Source organism: Pyrus communis, chromosome 5 (assembly GCF_963583255.1).
Source record: "Pyrus communis chromosome 5, drPyrComm1.1, whole genome shotgun sequence".
Lineage (NCBI taxonomy): Eukaryota > Viridiplantae > Streptophyta > Magnoliopsida > Rosales > Rosaceae > Pyrus > Pyrus communis.
In genome coordinates, this window is record NC_084807.1 from 20,514,162 (window position 1) to 20,534,420 (window position 20,259).

Here is a 20,259-nt window from a genome sequence, read left to right on the forward strand (position 1 = left end):
AATGGGTGGGCATGAAAAAGCTTCGTCGTCAACTCAGCATGAAGGAAGGAATGAGCTGGTGTTGAGGAGGAGTGTTGAAGATCAACACCAGCCTAATTGGTGTTTGGATGCTAGACAACTCTAGCAAAATACTATGTCGGTGGTACTAGCTAGAAGGTTATGGAGATTCAAATGTGCATGGGAGGTGGTTGGTGCATGCAAATGTGCTAGACGTTTCTAGCCATGATTAATTATGTTTGTTTGTAATTAGAATGTACTAGAAACTAGGAAAACATAAGGCCAATTAGGAAAGCATGTCGGTGGCAATGCATGATCATTAGCTAGAAAGATCTAGCTACTTGTACAATTGTGTGGCTGCCATACAAAGCCCAATGGCGGTGGGCAATTGTAGTCGGTCAACACCACCTATACATAGGTGTGTGTTGTGTGTGTATTGTAAGTAACCGACCAAGAAATCAAGAAGTAGAAGTAGGCAACCAAGTAAGCCTGTAATCAAGCAAGCAAGCAATCAAGTAAGAGTGAGAAGCAAGAATAGTCTTGTAGTAGTGTGAGTGATTTAGAATGTGTCTCTAGAAAGTAAGTGAGTGTCATTGCTTCTAAGAGTGTCCTTTGAGAGTGTTGTAATATTTTGTTTGTGTAATACAAGTAATTTGTTTACTTGTATTGTTTCTTCAACACTTGTGTTAGAGTTGTGTACTCTAAGTTTTTTCCCCAACACGGAGACGTTTGTTTCTACAGACCGCGGCTTTTAAGCCTAATGAAAGCATCCTTCTGTGGATTTCTGAGCTTGCCACAATTGTTATCTCAGATTCTTTTCTATTTTTTTCCCCTACCCTTTTGAGGCATCGCATATTTTACTTTAGCTAATCTGAGAGGCAGTGTGGTGTTGCAGGCTGGCGATTCCAGGTGGGAAAGATCCACGGCAAGAAAGTAGTCTATGTTCGATGTGGAGTTGGAATAGTGAGCCATGCTTACTGTCCCCTAATGCACCAAAAAGTTAGCAATGTTCAATTTGTCAATTAAACACCGACTGCTTAATTTATGGCACCGATTCACGCTAAATTTTTTCTTCTGTATTATTGTGTTAAATCATGTTAGGACTTAGTTTAAGTTTACACACGGCCCTTCGAAATCTCATGGCTAGACCTGTTCAGGGATGGGAACTATAGTTTTCAGAATACATAACACGCCACTTAGTACTATGATCTAGTGGTATTCCTCTTCGCTTGTAAGTGAGAGATCTTAAGTTGGATTCTCGCCAAAGGCAAAGTTGAACCACATTATTAATGCAAGCCCATTGTAAGGCTTCCCACTCCCCCACCCCCGTCTAGATACTATCGTTTGTTCAAAAAAAAAAAAAAAAAAAACCACATCGTAGAGCTTTGCAGAGTGAAACTACTTAATGCACTATAGTTTTCAGAATACATAACTACATCCTGGGACTTGACTTGCACTCGAAGCAAAGCGATATCTGGGGTTTTTGTAGGTGGCCGTGAGGCTATCTTTGCGGTCCAGGGAAGAAGCACTCGTAATGAGAAACTTCATGGATGGACTTGAGCTTGCGGTTGTGCATTTTGTTTCCCCTTGGGGCGCCGTTGACAACATCCGGCACACCACATCTTGGCACCATCATTTGTTTCGCCGTGGCAGTGTCTAAGCTTCTTGTGACTTTTAAATGGTAGCTTTTCTGGTGTGACTTGATGGCGGACTCTAGAAGGTTATCAAAACTCATCATTGTTGGCGTGATTTGAGTAATCAAAATATAAGCAAAGTAACCAAAATTCTTAAAATTTTTTGAAGGCTAGATTTTACAAAGCAATAAGAGGAAGCGTAAATTCTCAACCTAGTCAATTTTGAGATGGAGAATTTGAAGAAGAAAAAGAAGGCTGATTGCCCAGAATCAACAAAACCTTTATCTAGTTCTCAATTCAGTTGGAACCAAAAGCTTAATATCAATTCCACCAAATTAGGTAGATTAAATTGCGAACAATAATTTCATACCTTTGCGGAGAAAATTCTTACTGGAAAACACCGAATAGAGCCAAAAGCCCAAAAAAAAAAAAAAAAAAAAAAACATTTTAAGTCTCAAGTTTCGACTCGCCCACGCCAGGAAGAGAAAGAAGCCAAAGAAAACATGCAAGGAAACATCAATTTCCCCTTTGTTTTCCCTTTATTTATTTATTATTATTAAATAAATGGGAGTGCTGTTTTTGCCATGAATTTTTGCAAAATTGTAATTAGAGAATCCTCGTGCAAACAGTATAAAAGTAATCGGAAGATTCATGATCGATAGGTAAAAGACATCCAACCAAAACAACAAACAAACTGTGCTTTTACTTGTGTCAAAATTTACTCAAACAGGTTAGCTATAATTGGACCCTAAACTTGTTGTTTGATTTTGATACCATATGTCAGATATATTCTGAAAAGTACAATGATGAGTCAATTTCATATTGTATATTTTACCTACTCTTAGTATGTTTTAGTAATTATTTTGGTAGAATTTTAATACTTTGATTTATATTTTCAATATAGGACATCCGACTTCCTCTGGAACAAAACATGGTCAAATGGACGAATTTTTGAGTAATTATAGTTGGAGGACGTTCATGAGTCAGTTAGCTTGATCGTATCAAAATATCAGATTTTTCTACCAAGCGATGATTTTTTGGCAATAAAATAAAGGAGCAATGCGCGGTGCTGGAATAGTGACGTTTTGGGCTTGACTTGCATTTTTAGTGCCCAAGATGATCTCGGATGGGTTCGTGGTCTTCTGGAGATGTGTTCAGAACGTCCCGATCTTCAAAACAAGCTATCATGGGCCGGATTTGGAGGATATCTGAAACTAAAACGTGGCTGGACAAGTAATTGGCAGATTCTCCTAGCTTAATTAGGACTTTATGTTCTAATATATTTTATTAATTGGTCAGCTTCCCAGTGGAAATAAGAGAATTGGTTCTTAGGGATTTTGCCGCTGGCTTTTAGGGAGATATTTAAGGTTTTAGTAAGCCCTAGTTTTAGGGCTACGCTTTCTTTTATGCTACTTTGTACGCTTTCTTTTATGCTACTTTGGAGACATAGAGTAATTGCTAGAGTTGTAACAACCCGTTCCGGGATTTACGGAAGAAAATGAGTATTTTTGTATTTTCACTAAGTTTGAGAGATACTTTCTTTTTTAAAATTATTTTTGAGCCTTAATTGGTGAGCCCACGGGGCCCACCCCCTGTTTTGTTCCCCGGTTCCTTTCCCTTTCCCTTTTATTTTATTTTATTTTTCTGAAAAGTCTCTCTCTTCTCCCTCACTCTCTCTTCTCTACCGTGCTCTCTCCTTTCCCCCCTCTCGGTGCTATTTTCTCCGACAAGAACACACACACACACACACCTATGCCCACACCTATAATTCTTTTCAAACCCCGTGGTTGTGTTTTGGACGTCAAACCATGAAGAAACCACCTCGGAGGCATTTCCCAGTTTTCCGGCGAGCACCGCCCCTTTCGAGGAAATTTCCGGCCAAACCACGGCGAGTTGGCCTGCGTGCAAGGTATCAATCTCTTCGTCCTGCTGAGTAATACAACTTTCCTTTTTGTTTCACCCAATTTCATTGAGTATTGAAAAAGTTATACTCATTTGAATCTTACCCAGTTTCCGGCGGACACCCGTGGCTTCCAGGCTATTTTCCGGCCAACTCCGACCACGATGACGGGAACCAAGGGTATATTTCGATTCCTTACCTTCGGGGCTTCAATGTGGTATATTCAATGACATGTTTTGGTTGAGTTTTGAGCTCTAACGGAGCTTGGGAATTCTCCGGCCGAAATCCGACCTTCTCCTTCCTTGGAATCCGGTGAACCACCAAAACCCAAGGCCTTTGGGCCTTTCCTGCCAAGCCCAAAACCCTGGGCAGCCCAACCCAACCTTTTTTATTTATTTATTTTTGTTTTGTTAATTCAAAGGCCTTTGGGCCGTTTTCTTTAGGGCCTTCAGCCCGTTAACCCTAAACCCATTAGACCCAAACCCTTAGGCCCAAACCCGGATCCAACCCAAGTCCAAACACTTTAACCCAACCCGGATCCAAGCCCAGACCCGTTTGACCTGCTCACCCGGACCCGGTCTGACCGTTGACCCGGACCCGGTCAACGGTCAGCGTTGACTTTGACTTTGAACGGTCAACGGTCAACGTTGACTTTGAACGTTGACTTTTTGGGTTTTTGTGCGGGACCCCTCCTAGGCTAATTTCGACGTCCTGAACCCGTTTCCGATGTCCGTTTTCCAAAATTCATTCGTTTGAGTAGAGTTTGACTAAATGTACCCTTTATGTGCTTAAGGATGTTTATCTGTGGCGTTTCCTACTTCGCTAGATGGCGTGGCTTTTCGACGGCGAAGTACTGTGAGTGGACCCCTTCTAAAAATGCATGTTTTGATAGTATAAATGCATACATGAAATTCATGATTTGATGATTATGTTTTATGAACGTTTTACGAGATAACATGCTTACTGAGGCTAGTTTGAATTACTATTTTTCCTATAACCCATGTTCTTATAGAATATCTGATGGATGACGATATGATATTTAGAACATGTTTAGAACACCTCTTTATAGTATAGATGATGCATGACTTTATACTATGAAGTTGATTTTCAATATATGTATGTTCACTGATTTTGTACTTACCTAGTAGTCTTTTCCGTTACGGGACGTAGGGATAGATCCGGTCCGTCGCGGGCGACGGTTTGGTGTTGGCATAGGGCCTGGAGTGTGTTTTCCTCTGACTGTCTGCTCAGAGACGGGAAGCCGGCATGGGGCCTGAAATGTATTTTCCTCTGACTGTCGGCTCAGAGACGGGAAGCCGGCATGGGGCCTGAAGAGTTATCGGATATTCACTAGTGTTTATTATTTATGCGAATTATGATTTGAGACATTGCACGACATGCTAGGTTTCGGAAAACCTATGTTTATCATTATATATTTGTGTTTTCATAAAATTTGGGGGTTAGTATGTTGATAATTGTTTTATTATATATATATATATATATATATATATATATCAACTTGGTCCACTCATGTTTGTTTTGCGCCCCCTTCAGGACTTAGAATCGAGGCATACAATCCCGACGTCCAAGCACTTCCGCATCGGCATCTTCGAGTCCTCTCGGTGTAGGACCCACTCCTTCGTTTCATTCAATTTTATATTATTTTCTTTTAGTGTTCTAGATTAGAGGTGTGCTCTGAACACGGTCCTTATTTGCATATTAATTATTCTTTTATATTTATAAGCCTTATTTGTCCCTTGTTTTTAGCATTTGCACTCAATAAATGGCTTTTGTCACCCTCGGGTGTCGGCCAGCACGTGCCTATCCTGGTATTCGGGGAATATCGGGGTCGGGGCGTGTCAAGAGTTCTTGGAGATTTTCTACTTTGAGGTGTTTTCATTCCTTTTATTCTTAATAATATTTTCTATGATTTCAATTATGAATATGCGTAACTAATTCATTTTGCTAGGGTGAAGCCTTGAGCCTTAGCATGAATATGTAATTTTTATTTAATTGCTTATGATTGATTGCATGCCTACTTTGAATTATTAATTACCGTGATTAAAACTATCTAATTGTCTTAATGTCTGATCACTATTAGGATCTTTAGGAAAAGTAATTTGATGCAATTTTGGTAGGAAGGTTCCCTGAAATTGACGTTGGCTTCTGTGATTAATAATTGTAATTTCACTTAAGATGAACACCACGTCTTAGGGGCTGCATGGTTTTTCAAAGGGTTTTCATAGAGCATAATTAATGAGTCTTTCATGTTTAGATTTGATCCGAACATCCGAACGGGTTGCATGCTAGATATACGTTCTATGTTGGAGGTTCCAAGTAGAATATAAATTAGGAAAACCTAACCTTCAAAGTGGCATGTGTAGATCATAAATAATTGGTAAAATTTCATAGGATTGCAAGGTGATGGTGGAACTCTAGTGCTTTCTTATTTTGATTTCTCCAAAACTTTTCCTTTTCTTTCAGCTTTAATATTGCAAATTGTTTTATTTTTATTAATTAAATTCGTTTTTTAAATTAGGTCATAAAAAGCAATTATCTCAAATTTCTATTTTACAATAATTAGTTGGAATTTGGTTTGTTTTGAATTATTTAATAATCTATGTAGAGAACGACCTTGCAACATCCGTTTATACTACAATAACCTTGTCATTCTTGTAAGTATTATAGGAGTTTTTAGCCCGTTTGCATGTGTGGTAAATTCCCTGTCATACAACAACACATTAGGATAATGAATATAATGAATTGAATCAATATAAAATAGAGATGAACTTATCCGTAGAATGTGAAAGATGTGGCTTGAATTTATCTGTAGAATGTGAAAGACGTAACTCTTGCAGGTGACAAATGAGTTTTCTACTCTTAGCAACCAAAAGTGTTCTCGACCAAGAGAATATGGTTTTGGTATTTTGTATGAGAATAATTGTTGTGAGAGCAGGGACATGCCTTTTATATTGACTAGAGTTTCTCCCCATCCTATTATAGGAAGGAGAGATTTACCAAATCATAGTCCAATCAACCAATGTCCCACCATAATAAGTCTTACTAAATAGCGATCACATAAAAGGCTAATCAGAGGTTAAAACTCTATTATTCTAACCATACCGGGCCATAAGATCACTTAGAAAATCAAGTCATCTAAATAAGTTACTCGAGAATCAAATGATATGATTGACAAGTCATTGATCCTCACAGTTATGTTTATAAAAGGAACCTAGCCCTCGATAGAACACTCGCATCCTTCCAAACACACCCACAACAAAATTTAGATAAAAGAAGTAGAGCGATCGAAAAAAACTATACAAGAAATAGCATAAGGACTTGAGGAACCTAGACCTCTCGAGGGGACAATGAAACCAAATCGCGCGAAAAGAATAAATGAAATACCATAAAGACTTAGAAGCACTTTTATTATAACATCTGCAACCAAAAATAAAAAAGGTTAAAAAATTTTACATCTTCATCAATGCAAAAATGTATATATATCTTGTACCAAAAATCATTTATTTTCTTTATATATAGGGACTTGCAGTCACCTCACTCCATCTTCTTATCAATGTAGTAATAACAATCTATGATGTGTTTGCTACTGTAAACCATACAAAGTACGTATACCATCAATGTCATCCCTATTCAGATCACGTTTCACCATCCCATATTCAAAGTAGGGATACATGATTGCATCGGGGAGATCAGGATTGTGATTAAGCCCCAGAAGATGGCCTATCTCGTGTACAGCAACGGATTCCAAGTCTATCTCATTCGGCCCTGGATTGGCACTCCATGTCTCATCTGCATCAAAATGGAAGTTTCCACCTTTAGGCGGATTCGCATGCGCGTAAGTCCCTTTGAAGCCGTCAAATGAGGATCCATCTCCATGGTTGCCACGGTGGAAGCCAATGGTAATGTCAGCCGCTGAAGTAGAAGGAACTTCCTCAAATGTAAAAGTGGTCACTTGTGCCCATCTCTGAAATGCTTGTGCACATATAGACCTTACATTCTCTGTGCCGGGGACTTGCCTTGCACTCGAAGCAAAGCGATATCTCAGATGGGTTTGTGTAGATGGCCATCTTCGAGGTCCAGGGAAGAAGAACTCATAATGAGAAACTCCATGGATGGACTTGAGTTTGCGGTTGTGCTTTTTGCTTCCCTTTCGCGTGCCGTTTACAACATCTGGCACACCACATCTGGGCACCATCATTTGTTTTGCCGTGGTAGTGTCTAAGCTTCCGGTGACTTTTAAATGGTAGCTTTTCTGGTATGACTTGATGGCAGACTCTAGAAGGTCATCAAACTCGTCATCATCAGCATGTTTTGAATGATCATAATTCAAGTAGCCGAATTTGGTGAGGTATTTTTTGAGCTCTTGCAACCCACTGACGTTTTGACCTTTGTGGCATCCCTCCAAGTATTGAATGAACTCGAAGGAGTCATGCTTATGATCATGGTGATCAGTAGGTTTTGCAAGAGTTTTTTGAGATAGCAACACAAAGATCAAGAGGGAAAAGACTACGCAAAACAAGCCGGCCGTTTTCGAGGCCATTTCCGGGATTTGGTAGCTAGATAGATAGAGAGATGAGTGAAGGGGTTTTATTGTGTTGGTCTTGAGTTCCTTTGCTTCTATTTATAGATGAGCATTGCAGCATATCAACAAAGTCTTACACGTTATAGGACTTGGAAATCTCGTTAATCGGAATTCAATAAATAAAATAAAAAAAATTGAACAAACCATGTTATCTACACAAGAGATTAAGGTGGGCTAAGTCACACAATGGACTAGTAATAATGTTGTTTAAATTCGTCTTTTGCAAGAATTGAATTTAAAACCACTCACTTATAAGTGAAAAAAATATCACTGGACAGTAATACTAAGTGGGAATTGGAATTCAATGTTAGACTTGTATGAGTTCGGTCTCCTTTCACTTGTCATCGGTCTTTAGGCCAATACTTAATTAGTTTTGTTGACGGACTAAGTCATTCATCTCTATTGGCCAATGCTTAATTAGTTTTGTTGACGCACTGCGTCATTCATTTCTATTTGTAATATACTTTGACTGGTGCCTAGTCCAAGCGAAAAACACGGTTTCTTGTGCTGGATATTCTAAAAAGGGTAAGGGATTACAAATTTTCTGGATTGTTAGTGACACCATTTTGTCAAATGGGTTAAATGTAAGCTTGTTTTATGTTTGGCATTCTTGCTACAAGTGTAATTGCATGAGTAATGTCCAAGTACCTTCCTCTTTCTTTTTATTTTTTATTTTTGGTTTCTTGTGTGAACATGGTCGTTTTATGTTTGACATTCTTGCAACAAGTGTAATTGCATGAGTAATGTCCAAGTCCCTTCCTCTTTTTTTTTTTTTTTTTGGGTTTCTTGTGTGAACATAGTCGTCAATCTAGAGAAGGTTAAGCAATGAGTTTTTAGCTCAAGTGATTAATATGTTTCTCAATTAAGAAGTTCGAATATGTTTATATGCTGCACACGTTCACATGATTTATTAATTTACATGTCAATATGGATAGATGAAAGGGTTGTCGTTCACTTCATTGGCTAGGTGAGAAATCAAATCTCAACATTATTACAATAAAAACTTAATTACTGTAATGCCTCTGAAAGTGTTCGCACCTCCCCCTTTGTCAATGTATATTCTAAGGCCATTTTGGTATCCCTATAAAAAATTTGATAATCCTCGTGAAATTTGAAAGGATGTTGCAACAATGCAGATGAAAGCAATGTGAAACCTACAAACATGCAAACAAGAAGGAAAGATAGGTTAGCTTTGAATTAGAGGATTACATTTTTTCCAAATTAAAATAAAAATAATCAGGAGTAATTAATACTTTGAATAATTAATCAAGTATTACCCTGCTGCTGTTTGCAAAGATGGTGCATTAGATGGCTTCGGTGGCGGAGCTGCAGGCGGAGAAGGAGCCAACGCTCCTGCAAAAATGAAAATATAAAAGAATAAATAAATTTAAGATATTATTTAAGCAAGACAAGAGGATTATTAACTTAATTAATTAATAATGACTGAGAAATTAAGGTGACGGGGTACAATTAACAACAGTACTACTGACCACATAGAAGGAGGTTAGATGGAGGAGGCTTTTCCTTGGCAGGGTTGGGATCAGCATCATACACCCTCACATAAAGCTCCTCCCCTAAATACCAATTTTTCAAGTGTTGTGACCTCAAATTCCACATTCCTGGGTTGTCAAGGTATGCATAAACTGCACTCCATCCGCCAGGGTACACTTGCACAGTAGATCGCACGACCGGATCATAAAGGTTGTAAGTAGAGCGCGACTCAGGCTTCCATTTTCCAGCTCCAAAACTGAAATAAATTTCGAGACACGATATTGGCATGAAATATCAGAGTTTGATATGTTATATACTGTTGGATTTAATCAATGGGACTAATACTTGAGCGACAAGAAACGTTAAAAATGTTAGACTTGTACTTACCCAACAACAAAGAATCCAAATCCATCCAAGTGCCAAGCATCCATGTCCTCCAAATCATTCTGGAAAACAAGTTCTATCCACCCCTTATGGGTTCCCGTGGCAACAAAAACTCCACGTACGGATTCAACATTTGAAGAGTTGGTAGAAAATTTATCAAGATCGTAAATTCCCGACCCATTGAGAAACTGATCGGCCAACTTTAGTGGTGTGTCTGGGGCCAAGTAAGACACATTGTTGACGGTAAACTGAGGTAAACCAAAAATTTCTGCAGTGGATGAATGCAATATGAATGTCTGTGACAATGTCACATTATGTACATTGAAGGATCCTTGAGGATTAGGCCTTGCAGCCCCTGTGGTCAAGTTCAACCTTCACAAGACAAAAAGTTTCAATCATTAAATGGCGAATATAATACAATAATCACAAGACAAGATGATCACTCTGAACGCTAACCCAAAATCAATTAGCAACGAATGAAGAAGTCTCGAGCTACCTAATGGACTTAGCTTGATTGATGGAGAATTCTCGATCGAATGGGTCAGGACCAGTTGGAAGAGGCCCACTGGCAGGTGTGGTGGAGTTATCATAGTGCAGTACACCAATGCCAAATTTGCTCACATCTGTAGCTTTGAACAGTTTAGGACTTGCCACCATGTAATAGTCTGAAACAGTTTGGTCAGCTGTGACAAGCACAGAGTAGGACTGCCCAACATGAACATCAAGAGAGTCCAATGTAATTTTATTTGTATAGGATCCTTCTGTTTCAACCAAAACCATTCTGTGACTTTGAATCCTAAAATTGAAGCTCCATGTCGTCCCAACATTTGATATCCTAATTCTGTAAGTCTTCCCTGCATATATATAATAGCATATTTAATCGTAAATATTTGCATATATAGAGTGATGCCATATCAACCACGTATCGACATTTGAAAGTTAACGGTGCAAATAATATCAGCATATTCCAAATGCGATTAACCAAAATGTAGAAAAACTTGATAAATGTATTCTCATCATTGTACGTACCCCTTGCAACATTTAAAGACTCCTGGCCTTCTGTAGGAGGTACCAAATATGCAGCTTTTCCATTCATCAAAATTTTATCAGGGGTGCTGTTGTAGGCCATGGACTTGGTGCTCATCAAGGACCTAACTTCCTGTTACATGATTAGAGCAACAAATTTACATATTTTGGTCACAGTTCACATTTGTCGATCAATAACATGTCGGTCGGTTGTGAATTACGTACCTTGTAGCTTCTTTCGTACCAGTCACCAATGAGAAGATCAAATTCTGCTTCTGGTTTCGGAAATGGTACTTGGATAACTGCATGATTATTGACGCGAATTGGACCAAAAGATCCTCCGGCTTTCTGGAATTTGAGTGAGGGGAAGTAGGAAAAAGTGCCAATTTGATCCTTGAACTGGAACATATAAGTCCAGTTGTTGCCAGGAAGAATAGGACAGTTTGTGCCTGATACTCCATCTTGCCAAGAGTTTCGTCTTTGTTGTATGCCATTCCTGCACCATTACAACCCTCAATCTTTAGGGCTCTAAATGTCAAATCAATATTTCCCTAAATGCTAGTGATTTTGGCACTTTTTCTCTATCTGCACTTCAAATAACTTAATACTTGACACACAAAAAATTGCGTTGACAAATGGAGTGTGGGAACTAGATCTCTCTCAGTTTATCTTAGACTTAATTTCTTAGTCTTTCTTCTAGTTCTAAACTTGAATGAGAGAATATTGATCAATAAATATGATTTTAAGGGGACTTAAATTTTTTTTTTATTTTTTTTTTTGGAACACTAATTATGCATCAATTTAACACAATCCACTACAGATCATACTAACACACGATATTTGGCCATACCAAGTTATGAGCAGCGGTTCATCCATTTCATTAAACACATTGACATGAAACATATCATTGGTTGTGCCATTGATTAGTGGCCCTGGAAACTGCCCGTTGATGGCGATAACCTGAATTTACCAATTGTAAAAGATCTCAGGGAAAACAAAGAAGATAAAATAAAACAAATACAATAAAAATCAAATTTTGAACACTTAATCTGTGATGTTGTTCATACCGGTTGGTCGACAGATGCCGGTTTGATGCTTGTGTCAAGTGTGACGTGCCAGTCAAGAAATATATCCTCAGCAGAAACTGCTAGGGCAAAGAATATGAGAAGAGTTGCAGGAACACTTGGCCATGCCATTTCACATGGACTTCAATTTCTTCGAATCCTGCAAAGCCTGCACTAAACTACCCTCCTCCTCCTCCTCCTTGTGTATTCTCACGTAATTAAAGGCTAATGAGCTACTAATTAATTATATAGTCCTTTAAATTAATAGCATAGTGATCATAAACGCCTGCCAAAACAAACAAAATAAGATCGCTACGGCACTTTGATCAGGTGTAAACACAAAGAGCCAAGGAAAAAGATGACAAAAATTGTAGAGGCACATTTGAATTAAATGAGAACAAGATTTCCTTGTTTTTCTCAGCACTTTAGGAGGCCGTGCACGAGGTTTGGCTTAGCACACTATTTGGAAGAAGTATTTGTTTTTATTTTGAAAGAGAAATCTGACTGAGTTGGGCTTCTGTTGAAGATGATTGAATTTCAAATAAACTTTACAACATTGCGAGATCGTTGGACATTATTTTATACTACGTCACAATTAACCTGAAGACCCTTACAAGTTTGTTTTATAGTTGTAAATCAAAGAAGAAAAGGTAAAAAGGTTCTTATACATTTTTATATTAATCCGACGTGCACGCAACAAGATGTTAGATCCAGCTTTCATCTCTATCTGATATTCTTTCCGGAAAATGCAAAATATACTGTCACATTTAGTAGAACGTACACGTATGCTCTATTGATTATGTACAAAATCGGGTTGATTTTGAACCAACTTACATTTGACCGTAAAATTACACAAACACAAGAACACATGTGAAATATCGCAAGAACACACGTAAAATATTGTGGTTTACCCCACGTTGGGGCTATGTCCACATTAGAGTAAATCTAGTTTCACTATGTATGAGAGTTACATTGCACATGGTGACTTATTATCTTTTTGAGAGAGTAGAGATGTTAGAAAATTTTCACCCTCCTAAAGTGAGGGTGAGAGATCCTTTTTATAAGACAAGGGTTTCCTTTCCCTCTTTCGTACATAGCTCATGGCTAATGAGTGAGCCCTAGAAAGTGAGTCCCAAATATGGTACAACAGATTATTTTGTTAATTTTTTGTTATAATTTTCAGTTTTGAAGGATGACTTTGTTATTCTATAATAAAAGAAGACACTTTAACCCCTAATTTCATGTTTAGTTATAAATAAAATATAAAATTTTTTATTTGAACTCGTATAACCTCTTTCTACACCCGTGAGGCTTAGCCTACTCCCCCCCCCCCCTCCTCTTTTAATGTAAAAATATCATTTGTTCAAAAAAAAAAAAAACCCCTAGATTCACGCAATATTTATCCTACGTACGTTCATTCCGGCTAAAACACTAAGAGCTCTTATAGAGAAAACAAGCTTTTTTTTTTTTTTTTTTTTTTTAAATTATTATTATTATTATTATTATCAATGGCTGATGATTTTGGAGTTTTAAATCCTCCAACTAAGGTATGAATTGATTTATGCAATTTTTTTCGTTTGATTTCAATTTTTTTTAGAGTTGAGAAGATGGGTTTTTAAGTTTCAATTCACAACCATCAATCTTGAACGTTGAAAAGATGAGTTATTGTGTTTCGCTGTGTAAATGGTGGCGAAGCCTCCCCTGCCAATTTGGTTTCCTCGAATCCACTCCATCACCATGGTTGAAAATCTAGGGCTAACCTAAAGAAACAAGGGTTTGCTACCACTTATTACTAAAGTAAATGAGCATGTTGCTTGCTACCACTTACCTTAGATCATGGAATAACTGAAAATTGGTTCATTAGGATCCAGCAGATACCACAACAAAGAGACACCAAAATACAAACAAATTAGCTAGCAACAATAGCGATGGGAACCATAGTGATGTACGCAGCAGCTCCAGCAACGGGGCACATCATCTTAAGAAATTCTATTAATTTCTACATAGAATAATGTTGTACTACATCAATTACAACATAATACTGTATTACATTAACGAAAGCATGCCATATGACTTTATGCTTATGCAATTTGGGATTTTATTCAAATTAGTTCTCTAATAAAAATTATTCAATTGGAATTTTATTTCCTAAATGAGTGTAAAGATAAATTTACATGTTGAATTGAGTTTGTGAGGGTAGATTAGGTAATAAACTTGAGTTTAAAAGATATTAGTTTTTTAATTAAAAATAATATAAGCGTAGAGAGTAAATTAAGTGTAAAAAAAAGTTATAAGGGTTCAAATAAAATTTCTCATAAAATATTTAGGCTGTCATTTCGTTTTGAGTAAAGCATCTTTATAACAAAAATAAATGTTACAACAAAAAATAAAAAAATAAAAAGTCTCAAATATTTGATGGGTACGGCATGTTTCCAAATCATGCACTCTCCTGTTTTGATTGCTTGTCGTTGAGGGAGGAATGGCTTCGGACTATTATTCCAAGGATTCGTTGGTATAAAGTATCGGATTGGAAATGATAATCCCTAAATTTATACCATATTGAAAGTAGATGAGAATAATTTTCTATTTTGAAAGGACTAGAAGAAAATTAGACATGAAGAAAACTTCTTCATTCTAATCTTCATGGGAGGATTGAATGGATAAATTTTCTTTTTGAGTAACCCTTCTCATATCTCTATGTTTGTCACAATTTTCGTTAATGTTTCTTTTTCCAACATACCTTAAAAATAGTGTCTTATCCGCCACTCAGTACTACAACACACATAAACAAAAATCATTTAATATGACAGAAGATGATATTCGAGATATGGATAAAAATACGAATGGAAAATATTTTGATTGGAGAATTCTCGATTTGTCTTAAAATGAAGGTCGATATTGAGGCCTGGATCAATATTGATATTGACACTAATAATAATAAATATACTAAGACCAAGATTAATAAGTATCAAATATGGTCTAGTGATATTCTTCTTTATATTTACTTGTAAGTGAAAGGTCTTAGATTTGATTCTCGCCAAAGATGAATTTGAACTACATTATTATAGCTAGCCTAGTGTGAGGCTTAGCCTACTCCTCACACTTTAATGTAGATAATATCATTTGTAGGAAAAAAAAAAAAAAAAAAAAGTTGATGGTTTATCCATTTCAATCCAATCATATATAGCAAACAATGCTTAAGAGGATCCATAATTGTTTTTCTTTCAATTTTTTTTCCCAAAATAGGTGTGGGGATGCAACACAAGGACTTCCCAGGAGGTCACCCATTCTAGTACTACTCTCGTCCAAATTTGTTTAACTTCAGAGTTCTGATGGGATCCAATGCATGTAAGTTGGAATGATCGCATCCAATGGTAGCTTTGCCTTTTTTTATATTTTATTTTATTTTTTATATTAAGAAACGATATTATATATCTACATTAAGGGGGAAGAGGGTGGATTAAGCCTCACAATGAACTAGCAATAATGTGGTTCAAAATCACCTTTGATGAGAATCCAATTACCTAAGGCATCTCACTTATAAGTGAAGAAAAATACCACTAAACCATAGTACTAAGTGGTGATAGCTTTGCTTATTAAATAGCAAGAATACCATAAAGACCACCAACATGCAACCAAAGGGAGTTCAGTAATAACCAACAAGATCCTCTCTGAATCCTTTTGGTGAGGATCCTGAGGATCCGTCAATTGTGTCCGTTCATCGTACATTGTGCGGTTAGTTTTTGTCAAGTACTGTTTATGTTTATTTTTAAATAAAATTTTTTAAATGATTTATGACTGAACGATGTACAATAAATAGATACGACTCACGGATCCCTAGAATCCTCACAAAGAGGATCTGGCGAGGATCCGTACTCCAGTAATAAAGCCAATGAATTAAGTTTAAAGTTGTAAAACAGAAAAGCAAAAAAATGTTTGGAGGTTTACATGTGTGCTTATATAATATTTTTACATTATTTGCAAATCAAATTAATTATTAATAGAACATTATTCATCAATTAAAACTTCAAAAATATACCATTCTAACTCTTTCATCAAAATTGAACTAAAATAAAAATTATGGGCAAAAGTCTTCTCAGAATTGATACCAAGAGTGAGTCTGAATTTCCCTCAATGGTGGTATTTCCGTCAGGAAGAGGTTTGAGCCCTTCTTTATCTAATAAGGTAATGAACGACGTCTTCTGCAAGACTGACAATTCCTCATACATGGCATGTTGCAACTGAGGGAACTCTACCTCACTATAATTTTTTGGCTTGAAGCTGGGCGCAGAAAGAGTGTTTGTCTACTCTAACCTCAAGATCATGAAAGGGAGTTACCTTCTCATTCATTCGACTAGACTAAGCGAGAGATTGAGCATGAACAATTTCCTATCAAACTACTAGTTCAGTCAATAATCTTCCCTAGGCTTGGGCTCAGGTTCTCTAAGTAGACAGGTAGGGGCTTGCTTCTCTCCGTAGTCTAACACTTGGTGCGACCGGATGCTAGTGCACTTATCTCACTCAATCTTTCTGGCATCTAGGTGCAAGAAGCAAATATTATGAAATAAAGGTCAAACATACCTTGAAACTTTAGGGCAGATTCATTTTTGGATCACTTTTTTTGGGGTTTAATTTGACCTTCTTTCTAATGCTACGGTGCCCAAAGTAAAGTGTGACAAAGAAAGCAATCAAGTGCGGAAGAGCTAACTTAATCAGAGATTCGTATCAAGATAAATAAGGGGAGTTCCTTTAGGTGCTACGATCATCGGCCTAAAGATATGCTCATTATCGACAAAAAGGAAATAGAACAATTAAACAAAATGATTAAAGATATAAAAGAGAAGGGACCCACATCCTCCACTTTTTGTTCAATTGTGGAGGCGTATTTTTACCCTTAATGATTTTAGATATTTATTCGTTCCACCCCACTCATTCCGACGGGATAGTAATTACATGCAGCATAAATTTTGTTGTTTTTTACACCAGCATCACAACCATGTAAACATAGCCAATCCTATTTAAAATTAAATAAACAAATAAATTTATTCTAGCCTCACTCAAGCTCACTCATAGTTGTGTGTGCAGTTTACTAGCTAGTTATTCACAATGCATCTATAATTCTACTAATTAAGGTCATTCCCAATCAGCATCAAGTCCATGAAGCTGGAGCTGGAGCTGGAGCCGGAGCAGAAGAGAAAATTCCTGCAATTTCCACATAGAAGAAATAAAGTCAAAGATTAGCTAGGGTTTCAATTAAAGATTAAATTATGACTATTGAAAACAAATTGAAGGGCTTAATCATGGAATTAACGGAATGCACTAACCACATCGAAGGAGGTTTTCGGGTGGTGGGCGCTCCTTAGCAGGGTTAGGGTCAGCATCAAAAACTCTCACATAGAGTTCTTGCCCTAAGTACCAATGCTTTAACAGTTGAGATCTCAAGTTCCACATCCCAGGGTTGTCAAGGAATGCATACACTACAGTCCATCCTCCAGGGTACACTTGGATTGTTGATCTCACAACAGGATCGTAGAGGTTGTATGTGTCCCGTGAATCCGTCGACCAATCTCCATTCCCAAACCTGCAGATAATTACCATAGATAATGTGGTCCGACTGTTAATCTGATAGACATATTAATAGTCTAAAAACATAACATGTCAGATGTATAAGTTTTTTACTTACCCAACGACATAAAATCCAAAACCATCTAAATGCCAAGAATCCATGGCATCCAAAGTATTCATGAACACAATTTCTATCCACCCTTTGTGGATTCCGGTCACGACGGACACTCCATATTCAGCATCGTCATTGACATAATGAGTCGGAAAAGCATCAAGTTGGTACACACCAGTGCCATTGACATAGTAATCGGCGAGTTTCAACGGGGTTTCTGGTGTTCTATATGACACATTGTTGACAACATAACGTGGTTCGTCACCAAGGTCAGCTACTGAACTTTGGAGGATGAAGGTTTGAGATAGGGTCACATTTGACGCATTGAAGGTTCCTTGTGGGTTAGGCCTAGCAGCTCCTGCAGTCAAGTTCCACCTGATCATGGTGAAGGAACAAATTAAATGGGGACATTAGAATGTGTATGATGAGAATTATTCCAAGCTGATGATATAGCATATACAAGTAGTTTTCCACTGAAACCGTAGAATGCAACATTATCACATAATTTACTAATCGACACTACGTTATAAACATGTATGACAATAAACACAATACCCTAAAGTACAAATCCCTCGCCCACCTATGCAATAACACTTAAATAGGTAACATTGTATAGTTTGTACGAGAATGTTCCAGTACTAAGCAATAATTAATTGTTGTTGATGAAGCTTTCTTACCTAATAGATTTGGCTTGATCGACTGAGAAATCTAAATCAAAAGGGTCAGGGCCATCAGGCAGAGGCCCACTAACTTGTGAGACTGAATTGGAATAGTGCAAAACCCCAATGCCCACAAGGCTAGTAAATTCAGACGTGTTGACCAACTTGGGAGATGCCACCATGTAATAATCAGCTGCATTTTGGTTAGCAGTGACAAGAACCGAGTATGATTGGCCGACATGCACATCCAGAGAATCCAACGCGATCTGATCAGTGTAGGATCCTTCTGTTTCAACCAGCACCATTTGATGGTTTTGAATCCTGAAATTGAAACTCAAAGCATTCCCCACGTTTGATATTCTCAACCTGTAAGTCATCCCTGCGTAACAAATATGACATCATATGAAATATTGGTCACGCTATCATACGTAAATTAAATAGCAGTAACAATTGTTGTTTGTGAGATTTGAATTCAGTAATTGGAATCTGAATTAAAGTACCTTGTGTGACATTGAATGATTCATAGGATTTTGACATGGGGTTACCAAAAGGGCCTTTGCCATTCATCAAAATTATATCAGGGATTCCGTGGTAAGCCACTAGAGGAGTGCCCATCAATGCCCTAGTACTCTATTCGAATTTCATGCCCAAAAAAATTGTGTCAGCCAAAAGAAATGGAGCAAATTGATGTTGTTCATGAACAAAGTATCAAGTAAAAGACCTGGTAACTGTCATAAAACCAATCGCCAATAAGGATATCAAATTCAGCTTCTGGTCTGGGGAAGGGGACGGCAATGACATTGCGGTTGATGACACGTATAGGTCCGAATCCTCCAGCAGCCTTGTGGAACTTGATGGAAGGGAAGTAGAAGAAACTGCCGATCTGATCCTTGGTCTGGAACACATAAGTCCAGTTTGTACCAGGTTGAATCGGGCAGTTTGTTCCAGAAACTCCATCTTGCCATGAGTTTAACCTTTGCTGTATGCCATTCCTACACCAGCAACACAATTTTTCTCAAGTTCTCAGACCAACATTTGAACTCTATGCAAAAATTAATTATTTGTTACATACCATGTAAAGAGAAGAGGTTCATCCATGTCGTTAAAGATGTTCACATGAACAAAATCATTCGTAGTGGCGTTGATAAGTGGCCCCGGGAACAATCCATTAATCGCGATAACCTGCTTGAAATCAAGGAAATTTAGAACAACCATTATTAGCAAATTGGAACGGCCGAGAACTAACTACTAAAAACTAGTGCTATTCCTTCACTTGTAAGTGATTAGTCCTTAGGTTCAATTCTCGCCAAAGGCAAATTTGAACTATATTATTATGATTAGCCCAGTGTCAGGCTTAGTTTACTTTCTCACCCCCTTAGCATAGATAATATTGTTTGTTTCAAAGAAAAAAAAACTACTAAAAACTAGGTTTTGTTCTTCTTCTTACAGGTTGATCTCGGGTCACAGGCTTGAGTGTGGTATCAAGTGTAACATGCCATTCCAGAAATATGTCAATAGCATTGGTTCTAGCAACAAGAACTACTGCTATCAGAACTGCCCACGCAATCGAGCAGCGGTTAAAGCCGGTATAGGCCATGTTTGAAGGCCTAAATTTGCAATGCAGGTTCTGGTTTTTCTGCGTTTCTGGTTTTCTTGTGTTTGCAAATCGGCCATGTAAGCTTATATTATATACGTAAGTAACAAAGGGAGGGAAAAAACAAGCAGGGAATAGGAAAGGAAACAGCTGGGAATTAGGATCAATCGTTGATATCTAACACCTAAAGTAATAGAAATAGTAGTACACCATGCAATTTTTATTTATTT

At 37.5% G+C, this 20,259-nt stretch overlaps 3 protein-coding genes and 1 non-coding gene across 4 annotated transcripts; all 4 read right to left on the bottom strand.

The window, feature by feature from the left end:
• Nucleotides 1-6,849: 6,849 nt before the first annotated feature.
• LOC137734380 (metalloendoproteinase 2-MMP-like) lies at nucleotides 6,850-8,479 on the bottom strand. The gene is made up of 2 exons (XM_068473658.1): nucleotides 8,473-8,479; nucleotides 6,850-8,169 (listed from the first exon to the last, which is right to left on the bottom strand). Exons 1-2 carry the CDS (start codon nucleotides 8,477-8,479, stop codon nucleotides 7,136-7,138), a joined length of 1,041 nt encoding a protein of 346 aa, XP_068329759.1. The 3' UTR covers nucleotides 6,850-7,135.
• A 928-nt stretch (nucleotides 8,480-9,407) lies between these two features.
• LOC137734381 (monocopper oxidase-like protein SKU5) lies at nucleotides 9,408-12,231 on the bottom strand. The gene is made up of 8 exons (XM_068473659.1): nucleotides 12,103-12,231; nucleotides 11,886-11,995; nucleotides 11,261-11,531; nucleotides 11,039-11,168; nucleotides 10,506-10,863; nucleotides 10,013-10,381; nucleotides 9,625-9,881; nucleotides 9,408-9,487 (listed from the first exon to the last, which is right to left on the bottom strand). Exons 1-8 carry the CDS (start codon nucleotides 12,229-12,231, stop codon nucleotides 9,408-9,410), a joined length of 1,704 nt encoding a protein of 567 aa, XP_068329760.1.
• A 3,119-nt stretch (nucleotides 12,232-15,350) lies between these two features.
• On the bottom strand, nucleotides 15,351-15,469 carry LOC137735774 (5S ribosomal RNA). Its single transcript, XR_011068686.1, has one exon. It is a non-coding gene; the product is annotated as a 5S ribosomal RNA (ribosomal RNA).
• A 203-nt stretch (nucleotides 15,470-15,672) lies between these two features.
• LOC137734382 (monocopper oxidase-like protein SKU5) lies at nucleotides 15,673-20,032 on the bottom strand. The gene is made up of 8 exons (XM_068473660.1): nucleotides 19,883-20,032; nucleotides 19,508-19,617; nucleotides 19,157-19,427; nucleotides 18,936-19,065; nucleotides 18,454-18,814; nucleotides 17,783-18,151; nucleotides 17,420-17,680; nucleotides 15,673-15,691 (listed from the first exon to the last, which is right to left on the bottom strand). The coding sequence occupies exons 1-8, from the start codon at nucleotides 20,030-20,032 to the stop codon at nucleotides 15,673-15,675; spliced, it is 1,671 nt and encodes a 556-aa protein (XP_068329761.1).
• Between the last annotated feature and the right edge of the window lie 227 nt (nucleotides 20,033-20,259).

Coding starts and splice junctions, on each gene's coding strand:
- LOC137734381 (XM_068473659.1), bottom strand. CDS start 12,231: ATGGCATGGCCAAGTGTTCCTGCAACTCTTCTCATATTCTTTGCCCTA. Junction 11,169..11,260: donor GGTACGAAAGAAGCTACAAG/GTACGTAATTCA, acceptor ATCATGTAACAG/GAAGTTAGGTCCTTGATGAG. Junction 9,882..10,012: donor TTTGGATTCTTTGTTGTTGG/GTAAGTACAAGT, acceptor AATTTATTTCAG/TTTTGGAGCTGGAAAATGGA.
- LOC137734382 (XM_068473660.1), bottom strand. CDS start 20,032: ATGGCCTATACCGGCTTTAACCGCTGCTCGATTGCGTGGGCAGTTCTG. Junction 19,428..19,507: donor GAACCTCTTCTCTTTACATG/GTATGTAACAAA, acceptor TTGCTGGTGTAG/GAATGGCATACAGCAAAGGT. Junction 17,681..17,782: donor TTTGGATTTTATGTCGTTGG/GTAAGTAAAAAA, acceptor AATTATCTGCAG/GTTTGGGAATGGAGATTGGT.